At 42.7% G+C, this 12,505-nt stretch overlaps 1 protein-coding gene across 5 annotated transcripts in view; it reads right to left on the bottom strand.

The window, feature by feature from the left end:
• Positions 1 to 12,505, bottom strand: part of pde4cb (phosphodiesterase 4C, cAMP-specific b) — a 67,364-nt gene that overhangs the window by 41,731 nt on the left and 13,128 nt on the right. For 3 of the 5 annotated variants that reach the window (XM_034293696.1, XM_034293697.1, XM_020049155.2), the window contains one exon: positions 10,583 to 10,886. The exons of the other annotated variants lie outside the window; for them this stretch is intronic. In XM_034293696.1, the coding sequence (XP_034149587.1) occupies positions 10,583 to 10,886 (304 nt within the window). The remainder of the gene's footprint in view (positions 1 to 10,582; positions 10,887 to 12,505) is intronic. 5 annotated transcript variants of the gene reach the window in all.

Below are 12,505 nucleotides of genomic sequence, written 5' to 3'. Positions count from 1 at the left end.
TTGGCTGATTATTATGCTCATTAAGCTAGACAAAGTCATGTGAGAGGAGCCTCTCCTAATCTTTAAAAAGGAGCAGAAGTTACAGTTTCTAGGAGCAAAAATAATCATGGCGGGACTGTTCTCTTCCAGTGGGTTGGTTGGTGATGGAGACACCATCTTCTGGCCCCTCCTGATTCAGGTGAGCAGTCCCATACCCATCTGAAAACCATCTGAAAACCATCTGAAAACCATCTAAACCAGCAGTAAGAAACATCCGTGGCCTGATTGACTATGCATTTAGGACAACTCCAGAGACATTGAATTAATAATAAAACTATTCTGACCAGTATCTTGTAACTATGTTAGCCAAAGTACATGAATAAAACAACAACAAAAAAAGTACAAAACAACAACATCGTGCTACTTCGAAAGAAGAGGGTCAGGAAATTGCTGAACATAATTGCCTGAATATGGTAAGAGAAAACTGAAAAGGTTTATAGAGATTATCCTGATGCTTGTCTACAGCCCACATAAGTCAGCATTAGACTTGTCCAAATATGAACCTTAGATTAAAATCCTCCCGAAAGCCCAGTCTAAAAATAAATGAGCAGGCAGCGTTTGCTATCCTTCATCAGTCCAAACATTTGTAATTGATTTCACCCAAGTATGTTAATGATAATAATAAAAAAGCAGGGCATTAAGTTGTACTATGAGCTACAGATAGAGTTGTTGCCCCCAAGCCCTTTTCCATCCATTTGTAAACCTCTATTGGGAGGTAATTTTCTGCACATTCTTCACCAACGTGTCCGTCTTCACCTCTTCTTCTTCAAGAGGAAGGTCGTCCGTCTAACCTCATGTACTAAACATCTTAAAGGAAAGGCCTTGGGCCAAAATTGTCAGTCAGTTGGAGAAAAACATAGCACAAGCAAAACAGTCTACATATTCACTGCATTGGGAAAGGTCTTTTTAGTTATTCTGAAAAATGTCTAGAGTAAAAAATCTGTATGAAAAACTGTCTTCATATAATTAAGATTTTGTACATAGTAAGTTAGCTTCATGTACATGTGGCAGCATTGAGCAAAAGATCCCAGACTCAGAGGGCAAAGTAGCTAGCAGCAAATCTTTCTATCACTTTGAAAAGTCACACTGCTTCCTAAGCTTTTCAACAGTCAATTTGTAAGATAGCCTTAGCATGATAAACTGGAAAGGAGTAGATTTAATAGAAAAGAACATCCGTATCGGAGCATGAATGTTCATCTGAATTCCTGATAACAAGACAACATCTGGTCCAAGTAGGAACTACCGTCCCACAGTGGAAGCCTCATGGTCAAAACCAAGCCCAAGATCTTGACACACATTTTGACAGGGCTGTAGTAAAAAGAGAGGAAGGTAACTCACAACCTGCAATCATACTCTGTTTGTTATCGGTCTCTGTGAAACATGATCAACTGACGCAGTGGCCCTTACTAAAAGGTTCTGCTTGCCGACGGGCCTGCTCACACAAGGTCGACCCAATGCATGCAGGTCAGATGGTCAAAGTACCGGAATAACCTCACTTACACAAACACAGCTGTTGTCTGAACTGTCGCCAAATGCAGCCAGCAGATGGTGCACTGAGTTTTCCCAGCCCTGCTACAGAGCTTCCGCCACCCCACACACACGCATACAGGGCTTGTCCGAGCGACTCCGGGCCAGACCAAAAGTGTGTGTCGGTGAGTAATGAAGCTCAGACTCCGGAGCCCTTCAAATGAGCCAACTGTCGAGTGTTTTGTTGGCGTAGGCCTGGAAACAGGGCATTAGAAAAACAATCGCAGATCAGAAGGGGCATTTCCATTAAGTCTCCTGACGGCACCACTCTAGGACCAGCTGAAGTTCAAATACAGGTACAGGAACATCGTCTGCCTAACAAACTCCCCGTGGAATAACTTGACAATCAATGTCTGGGCAGCAGGCTGCGTCTCATTGGTTTAAATGTGTCTTTGTAACACACCTTTGTAGGCAACCACGTCTACCTCACGTTTATCCCACTGGACTCCACAGGACTCGTTTGACTGGCTCATGAGACCGGAAACACATGATAAAATTATGATTCCATTTGGGGAAACGTGTTATATACTGTACTGGTACCTCATCATATCTCCACCAGGACCTCTTTAAAATACAGTAATACTGTATATGTATGGAATAGGGAATCAATTTACATAGTCCTGTGGCTCACACAAGTAAACAAGGATCAATAAGCGATAACCTCCATTATGGTGTTAAAGTCATGGAACATTCAACATTGTAGCGGGCTTTGGCAAATATCCATAAGCGCTTCAAGTCAGACGGATGTTCTCTGAGGACAGAATAAAGTGCTCATGTTAGACATGATTTCCAGTGAGATAATAATAATCATCAGCTGTTTGGGTTCATTCACAGGGTTATTACAGGATGACAGGAAAGCAGAGGGTGGGCCTGCATCCTGTCAAGCCTACTGTGTGACTCACCTTTTGCTGCGCGGGACACTAATCTGTTCAAAACAGAGTCAGTTAGCTGCCATCCTACCCTGTTGAACAACACGCATGTGAAATAAATGTTTATCTCAAAGTAGAGAAGCTTCGGAGTTCTATTCTATTTTGTTCATTACTAATTATGCTACCTAGAGACTAACTGAGAGCATCAAGAGTGGAAGAGATCGGTCTTAGAATGTTGTGCAGGCAGTTTAAAGAAGTACAGAACAGGTCCGGGCTGACTACAACAATGAGACCTAGTTCGGAGAGGACTAGAACAGACAAGGAAAGGCCATTATCACATGTGTAGCACTGCCTGTTAGTGAGATGACAAGGAGATGCCTCAATGCACTAGGGTCTACAAGCCCTGGGATTGGCTGTTCGTGGCCTGGGGGTCAGGATTGGAAGACGCTGAGCCAGCGGATAAAAATGTGCACGTTATGTTAAGTTGGGATTTCTTAAACCCAGTGCGTCGTCACAAAGTAACGGCCATCTGTACAATAGGAGTCCTCACCGGAGAATTTAAACAAAAACAGAGTTTTGGTCCTGGAAAACTACGGTTATTCCCGGAAAAGTCAAGTCATCTATTAACATTGTCCTCTCCTGATCAACATTTCAACGTACGCAGAGCAGCGCGAGTGCAGCAACGGGCAGTTATGGAGGTTAGAAATTATTAGGCCACACTGTCGTTGTGAGCAGGAAGTCAACACCACAGGCAGATGTTGTGCCATAGCTGCCGTAACCACACAGCACCGCCACATCCCCAATGTCTCTGTTAACGTCTCCTAGGCAACCCAGGGCTCCGAAAAAGGAAACTGTTTATTCAAAAACCTGTCTAGAACTAAGGGCATGCCCGTGTCCTTCCTTCCCAGCAGCATCCGCCACAGTGACGGCGCTGTTAAGGGAGAAATGGTGCAGCGCGGTGGCAATAATGACCATGGTCACCATCACGGACAGACCCGCGCAGAATCCTGCAAAGAAATTATTACCATTTCGTGCAATTCAAAACGTCAAAAAAGGTAAAAATGGCTGTTTATAATACAGATGATCGTAATCTAAAAACATGCCATGGCCGTAAACACGAATGGGAATGATAACTAATTCACCAAAAATAATAATAAATTAATTATAATAATGAATTGATACAAAAACAGTAGTGTTTCACTAGTGAACTGCTGAAACCCAAATTAGTCCCTAGCTGCCCCCTTGTGGTAATCAAAAGCTAAAAGCACTTCTATCCAATGGCAAAACAGGCCAGTGAGTGCCTGCAATCTGAGTGAGTGCCAGCAACTGGAACCGCACAGCCAGACCACAGAACTGCAGCACAGAATTATCCTTATTACATTCCCGTCCGCCCCAAATCCCAGGCCCTCGGATGGAGACTCTGCTGGGAAGGGCATTCCAGCCCCTGCGGCTCTCAACTGCGAAGCCGGGCCTTAGTCTGTCATAAAGCCCTGAGAGTCCTCCGCGCCCCACGACGCCAGTGGAAACACCGCCACTGCGTGGCCGCGAGGACCGAGATCCTCTCCAAAGACAGGGGCTAAAGGCCGACACAGCGGGGATATTACAGAGGCTTGTCATTCTGTGGTGGCGTTCCACACGTTCCTTGGTTTGAAAAAAATAGGGGGAAAAAAGACAGCTATTGATGGTGTCACGGCGGGAGTGGAAATGTCCGGAGCATTTAGTGAGAGGCGTTCACTCTGGAAGACAAACAGGAGGAAGTACATGACTTTCCTCAAAAGGAACGACGCACAGCAAGTTGTCAACTTTGTCTAGTGTGGAAAAAAATACAAGAAAAAGAAACCGTCCTTCACAGACCCTTAAATCATAGGTTCCAGGAAATGTTACAATAATAGAATGAATATTATTTAGCACTACTCTGTTTGTGCAACAGAGAAGTCCAAGCAGACACTGGCTGCAATATGACATTTTTCCAGACAGCCAGTGAAAACACATCTATCACGGCACGCACGCACGCACGCAGGAAGAGTTTATGAACGTTTACGATGTTCATGCTCAGTGAGGCTGTTGTGAACATAAGCCTTTTACTGACACATATCCACATCTATAAAACAATGAAAGCCAATCATTGAAAACATACCTTATATAGTTGTAACAACAGCCATTAACTTGAGGCTACTACAGAACGGCAGTGGTAAATATGCAGTGTATGTGCAAAAGTAAGAAATGATTTCAACACAGAATAATTACGAATATAACACCATAGAACCTTCCAGTACGTCATGGTGAGGTGAGATTCCAGCGGGGTGGTTGGTGTCTATTCCCAAAGCTATGGGGGGACCTGGTACTAATTCACACATGAACACTTTTATATTACCCTACCCTGAATGGTACACAGAATAAAGAAATGAAACCAACCTCACGAAACAGTAATGATAAAACACAGGAAACATCCTTAATCCATGAATATTAGATCAATCAAAACAAATGTAACATCACATTGACCATATTATTTTAGGGAAGTAAAATTAATTTGGAGATTTATGCAGACACAAATGCATCCACAAAAATTATTCTATTTCTAAAATATGCAATTTCAGAATTTCCAAACTCACTCCCTTATTGAAATTCTTTGCATTGCTCTCTCTTTAAAGTCTACAGTGAAGGGAAGAAGTTCTTACACTGAAATGGAATGACTGCGAGGTCAACCAATATAAAACCAGAATTTATTTTGTCCGCTCCTGCCATAAGCTCCCATTCTAGAGAAAATCATTGGCGCTATGAAAACAGCTGGTTTAACAGAGACATGGCTGACCATCCTTTATAGTACAAATGGAACAGATGCAAACTAAACCTAAACAGATGTAAAATGTATAAAAAACGTGGCATGTCTGCAAGATTACAGCTTAAAAGCAGTTGAAGTCCTCCTTTCTTTGGCACTTGTGCCCCTCTCAGATTGCCTTAGAGTAAAGCCATAATAATACAACCGTTTCAACATTCCATCACATGCAGGAGCATTGGAGATCATTTGAATTTTATTTCAACCAATGGCGCTTTGCCGTTAGCAACCTGGATTCAAGCAGATCCGGACCTTAAGACTGGCAGGTCAGGGGTCATGGAAGTCCGACAGCCAAACACAAACCGTCACCATGGCGGCACCATGTTCCCAAAGACAACATCCACAATCGGGAGTAATGTACTCACTCATCGTCATCAGTGGACCGCTACAAGCAGATGTGTGTTTGTTAAAGAATAGCCAGGGTTCACTCTGAGTTAGCAGTAGGAGCCCATGTTTTAAAACTGTTAGAATATGCCCGGTCAAGATAATAGATACAGGCTGGTCTGGCACCACGGAGAAATTCTGATAACCGGCCGGATTCCTAAAAGACACGGCAGAATCCACCATTACCAGGAGTCACTGTGTGCTTGAAAAACGTCAGCGAACCTGAGCAGGCTATTACTCATCCCAGTGCTCTCATAAGACATGAAAAGTGAGCCTGGAACATGGGGGGATATTAGGTCTGGAAGCATGAAAAAGGAGTATAATCAATCGGCGTTCTATTATAGATGGGCTGATCCACTTGGATATGCTTTTCCCAGTGATTGGTAGAGATCATTTCTGTACCAGTAATGCAAACGAGGCCCAGCTGGGGACAAGCATCCTGATGAACAGTGTTACTTTTGCAGGTGGACTGGATTGGATGTCCTTGCCTCTTGAGTTACGGGTCAAACAAATGCAATACCGTCTGACAACATGTCTATATCTATACTATAGCCAAATAGGGAGAAGTGTGGCTGTTTGGCTGATTCTCAGTAAAAAAAAAAATGTTTTACGCTTGGGATACACGTTAGGGTTACCATAAGAATGTGTCTGCGTTCAGTTTACGCATTTCGAGTTTCACATTTTTTTAAGTCAGGGTTAATCGTTTCTGTCATGGGACCCAATTTTCAGTCCTCAAAATACAGAAAAAGTAGCATGTGTTTCTGTCCACATCCCACCCACAGTCTATAATCATCTGGAAATTCAACATGTAAACTTCTCTTTCAAATCTATCACAATGCAGATTCGGACTTAAACGCCTTTCTTATTTTATTTCAGTGAAGGACAAAAAGAGCTGATCATGTCACCGCACACACAGAATGACAGAATCATGGCTGCAACAGGATGCATCCTGGGTTGTTGAGTCAGTGAAAGCAGTGCTTGTAAGACCTATGACACAGATTACATCTTTTTGTAATATATTCATTATCATTATGTAGGTATATTTATTTGTGTTATAATAATAGTAATTATATTTTGGAAACATTTCATAATGGAAATTTGCTTAAAAACAAATAGTAGAACTCTAGACTGCAGTAAAAGAAAAAACACCATGAAAAAGGAATTATCCTCCTGACAGAGGGTTCCTCGCGCCTCGTTCCTCCTCCTGACCAAGGGTTCCTCCCCCTCCCTCCTCCTGACAGAGGGTTCCTCCCACCTCCTCCTCCTGAAAAGGGGTTCCTCCTAATTCCACGCTGCGACCATGGCCTCGACCCAGCACAGCAGCTTCCCATCGGGTTTGCCAGAGACGAGACGTCCTCCAATGACATTCGTGCCAAAGCCTTCTGCTTCTTATCATAGGGCTCGTTTTGGCCAGAACCTACGCACCCGAAAGAGTGACCATTCTCCACTCAATCACTGAGCCTCAGCTTGCAGCCATATGATCCGCCACAAGGAGCCAGTAGAGCGGGACGAGTAAACGCTGTCCGACGTCCCAACCAACAGCACCAGACGCAGACGAGCCCGTCCACACCTCTCTCCACAGGAACCCCAGGTGCCACATAAAGACTGTCCAACCCATTACATTAAGCTGAGTCACTGACATGCAATTAGCACTGATAAATAACCAGAGTTAAAAGCTAAGGGCCATGTCATTGTAATGTGTCTGGAAAGTTGGCAGAAAAAAAAAAAAGTCTAACCTTCACTGAAACAATTAATAACATGGGCATCCATCATCTTAGTTATTCTTGGAAGTAGAACCAGTACCAATGTGAAATTGGTATGGAGTAGAAACACACACACTTTGACATAATCACTTCATAAATCTATATAGAGCGTCAGATGAACCTCACAGCCTTCACTCCTCACAAATTCTGCGCATTGCAGAGGAGCTCACAGACATAGACATCAGTGCTCCAAGAATGAGTTCCACGGCATATTCCTGGACACCTCTTCCAAGTGTGACAGGTCTCAAGCTTCTGAGGGCACCCAGCTTAAGAGCTTCGCCATATCCCTGAACCTGCACAGCTTCTGCCCTGGAATCTTTGGGATCCTGAAGGTTCTTATGGACCCAGACCCTCAACTAATTACCTTGTGTGTTTCAGAGACTCTGGGGAGACTGGACACAGTGGACACAAAGACAAAGATTCCTTTAAATAACTTATGACCCAGTAAACTGAATATATACCAACTGTCTAATTATTTAAAAAACATCTTCTAGAAGAATCTGACACCATAAATCAAGTATATATTTTTCATATTTACATTTATGCCATTTTGCAGACACTCTTAGACAGGGCAACATACAGTAGCTATCACATATATTTAAATGTCTGTCTGCTGTGTTTCTTAGATTTAAAACAGTTAAGCAACAATTTACATTTATAATTGTTTATTATTTAGCTTCTAACAAAACATATTTTAAACAATTAATGGGCTAAAAATGGAGAGGGCCTTGCAAAGATATGACACCAAGCTCTCACCCCAGGGAAACACATAGCCCCAAACACGTCAATTATTTAAAGACTGGGTCATCCGTCCATAAAGGCCATTAAAGCTGAACTGATTTGCATTTATATTGCACCAGCCAACAGAAAGAAAATGAAACAAAATAATCAATGAAAAGGTCTCCGTCAAACCTCTTGACAGAAGAAAACAAATCAAGTACATTAACTCTTAGCCTTCACTAGACAATGGGATTCCCATAATGAAATGAACCACCAGAGATCTCACGGCGTCTGGTTCCCTCACCTCACCAGAGCACTGGGTTCTCCAAACACTGAATAGGATGTAGACACATGCAAGCCTGCACACACAGGTACTGTGCCGATACAACATCAGATTAGATCAAACCTTCTCCGGAGCCCTCTTAGTGATTGGAGGCATTTCAATGTGCCGTGGTGGCCTGTGGTGTTTTTTAATGTTTGGTCACCACAAACCTCGGTGACAAAAGTCCTCCGACATCTTGTGTCAAACTCTTAAAAGGTGTGACGTTGTCGCACGGTTATTCTAGAATATTGCATTAATCAGAATTACAATTAACAGCGCGCTGTGAGGGCAGGTTACTGGCATCATTAGGAATACAGGGGACTAAGGGTCCATGGTTTATCCCACTGTGTCAGCAGTCCAGGATAAATGATTTGTCTAGAATATCAGTGCAACCATTCGCTCACCAGAGTAAAACAGCATGACTAATAGCATGACTAAGGACATACTATTATTTTCGGTGATGTCTTGCAGATGTTACTGGAGTTACTGGACAGCCCGCTGAAAGACAGCCTGGCCACGGCAGAACCAACACAGGCCACAGTTACAGGCTCTGCTAGCCAAACACTGCACTGATTGAGAGTCCAATGCAATCATTGATGATTAGAATAACTTCTAATCATCGCCAACAGGTGCGTTTGGATGAAATGTCCTCACCAACACGTCGGCGAGATCAGTGCACAAAAACAAAATGAAAGACAAGCTTTCAGGCCGTGTCTCAGGAACAATATCATGAACCGCTCCTCCAAGCCAGTTCATTTGTCTTTGACTGAACGGAGCTCCAAGAGAACGACTGTACAGGCTGTTCCCATTACCGGAGAGCGATGAAAGACCATAACACGCCCACAGCCTCTCTGCCTTGGCCACGTGAACTGAGTCACTGGTGTAAGATAGAAATGCTACAGAGCAATAGAGATGCAGCCATTCATACATACATGAAGTGTCACGGAGGCAGAACACAGGCGGTGAGTCACGTTTCGACTCCTACCTGAAGCCTGCTGGGGTTTCAAAGCAATAACGCCTTCAATGCCAAACAGCCAGCACCAGCCAATGGACAGCATTCATAAAGACAGGCTCCCTGAGCGGATTCACACTCCCTGTTTCGCTGGGGTGAAACGTGCCTGGAACACCCATAACAGACTGGGAAACGGGCTGAAGATGTCACTTTAATCCTGTGTAACGCTGTGGGTGACTGATCAAGTCTGTGACTTTCACTGACTGTCTAATCTTATTTTGAATGTAATTGGAGCTCACACGTGGCTTGAATACGATAGGCAACATCCTCTCACACCGGTTTGTCCAAAACAGGCCAGGATCTGCTTTGGACTGTAGACTGTGAGGATTCTAGCCTCACTTCCTTTCAGGGGTAAATGCTCATGTCTGCATTTGTCTTTAATATTTACTCAGTCTGAACAACGTATTTTAATTTTTTTTTGGTCTTAGTGAAAATTCTAGCAGCCCTACTAATTATTCTCTGGAAAGAAAGACAAGGGATGGAGAGTTGAAGAAAGGCAAAATGTATTGATCCTGGAATTATGCACAAATTAGCATGAAGTCAATATCTTTTTAAAGCAGGAGCTAAATGAGTGCATCCTGATTGACTTCACTTCACACAAAATAGAATGAGGGGAGGTTACTGACATTCTTAAGTGGAGTTGCTTGTTGAGACATCACAATTTAATAGAGCAATTTAACTAGACATAATTATATGCTGACTCAAGAAAAAAATCGAACTTACTCAATTTGAAAACAGACATTAGGGTTCTTTGATAACAAACATTTCTCCCACCAGCCAGTAAGGCTATGCGGACTCTGCTCCAGATTTCTGACTTCAGTATTTCTGCACCTATTTTTCACAGAATAATGTATTAGAAGGAAGCAGCAGAGCTTGCTAAAAAAACCTTTGTAGCCAACAATATATATATATCTTTATTTTACCTTAAGTATTAAATGACTGCCACCATAGTGCGTTGATCACCTATTCCATTTAAAGCGTTTGTTTAATTAAACGAAATGTCATCACACTTGTCAACCTTGAAAGTTGCAATTCACAAAATCTCTATCAGATCTATGAGGTGAGTTACTAGGATAAATTAAAACAACCTACAGTGATGTATACAATTACCGTTTAAATGACGGCCACGACATTCGTGGCTTTTTCAGCCCAGGACGTTGCTTCTCCATAGTTCTGTTGCGACTCAAGTAAGGCTCGGTATCTGAGTGAAAACGCTGCTTGATACGTATGTGAGTTCTTGGTTGTCTCCACAAGTGTTTGGGTGCCTTGGCGGAACCCGCACCTTCTCTACTTAGACCTGTGCACTCCATTTTCTCCGTTGATCCCTCCAACGTCTGTAAGCTACCTCTTCGGTGGAAACTATGTGCGCAGTCGTCAGTGGCACCGTACTGTACGCTGTCCGTCAGCGGAGGTGCTGAAACGGGGTAACGCCTTGTAAGTCAGACAAAAAAGTTATTCTGCGTTGATATCGACCCAACCCCAGAGTATAACATAGCCACAAACCAATGTTATTAACGCTTAAAAGGTAATATGCAAGTATTCATATGACCATCTCTTCAAATGCTGACTTTCATCTAGAGAGATTTATCCGTCCGCAAACATGTTTGTTAATCCTGGAAATGTAGGCTCAAATGTGATAACAAGGCAGATAAGAAAACTAGAGTTCATTTATGAAACATGTTGTAATAAAGAAAGCATCGCGGAGAAAGGGCAGCATATCGAAAGGTGAAAACACTCCACGCGTTTGTTGAGCTCCCACTGGCGCGCGGTTTATAAAGCAGTCCACTACCGTCGGTGCTGAAAGAGACGACTGACGGTAGGTATCCATCACATTACGTCACCAAGTGAGCAACATTGATTGGGAATTCGGAAAATGACGAATGCCTGTTACAATTAGTTTTGGTCTGAATCGTGAGGGAAAAAAATAGATACCCCGGGTTCAGCAATCAGAAAATAATGTCTTTATTTTGATAATTCCAAAGTTGCTAGAAATTATATAGGCCTACAGCAACCCAACGACGGTATGCAAAGACTAATAATCAATAATCATACCAATTAATTCAAATGGAATAGCGCTTCTTTCATAGGAAAGAAAATGTGTTCAGTTATCAAGAAAGAGCTTTTGAACTTCAGTTCCCCTTCCTAGATCCTGATAACACAAAATGCACTTCGTTTGTCATCTTTCATTAAATTCAAATTGGACTAAAGGATATAATTGTTTCGTCTTATCAAACTATCAGTGCATTGCTGCCCACAGTTAAAAATGGACCATATGCCCAATTTTATTTATGTTACTAGCAAAAATACAAGAATAAATGACCAGAATACATCAAACATCTTGCAATATTCCAATCTCAGCTTGCAATATTCCAAATTAAAACTTTTTTGTCGGCCCGTCTATGGGTTTGCATTGACATGTAGTCTCAGACTCCCTTTAGACATCTGCAGAACTCTCCAGCAGCCATAAACCCTCTGGATTAGCCAATAATATCCTGGTTTTGTCCAATTAGGTAAGGAGGAGGTGAAATGTAGTGTTACTGTTTAAATTCAGCCTTGTAAATATTTGAGGCAGGAATCTACACATTGCCCTTTAAAGGAGCCTTCCAAAAACATAATTTCATAGTGCTAGAAATTGGAAAGGCAGTTCACTACCCACATCCCTGAAATACAGTAATAATTAAAATGCAAACAATTACAGCCTATTCCCACTTCCTCCCTTGCCAACATCATGGGCTCTGAGGGGAATTGACAGAGAGAGAGAGAAGGAGCAAGAGAGAGAGGGAGCGAGAGAGAGCGAGTGTGTGTGTGTGTGTGTGTGTGTGTGTGTGTGTGTGTGTGTGTGTGTGTGTGTGTGTGTGTGTGTGTGTGTGTGTGTGTGTGTGTGTGTGTGTGTGTGTGTGTGATAGAGAGAGCGAAAGAGAGATATAGAGAGGTGATCCAACTACAAGAGAGAAAGGAGGACCAAAAAAGGAAAATAGAGAAGCTAAAGGAGGAGGGAAGGAAAAGATGAACGACAGACAGAGATATTCAAGA

This window comes from Esox lucius, chromosome 8 (genome assembly GCF_011004845.1).
Source record: "Esox lucius isolate fEsoLuc1 chromosome 8, fEsoLuc1.pri, whole genome shotgun sequence".
In the NCBI taxonomy this organism is placed as follows: Eukaryota; Metazoa; Chordata; class Actinopteri; order Esociformes; family Esocidae; genus Esox; species Esox lucius.
This window is presented reverse-complemented; position numbering and strand designations above follow the sequence as displayed.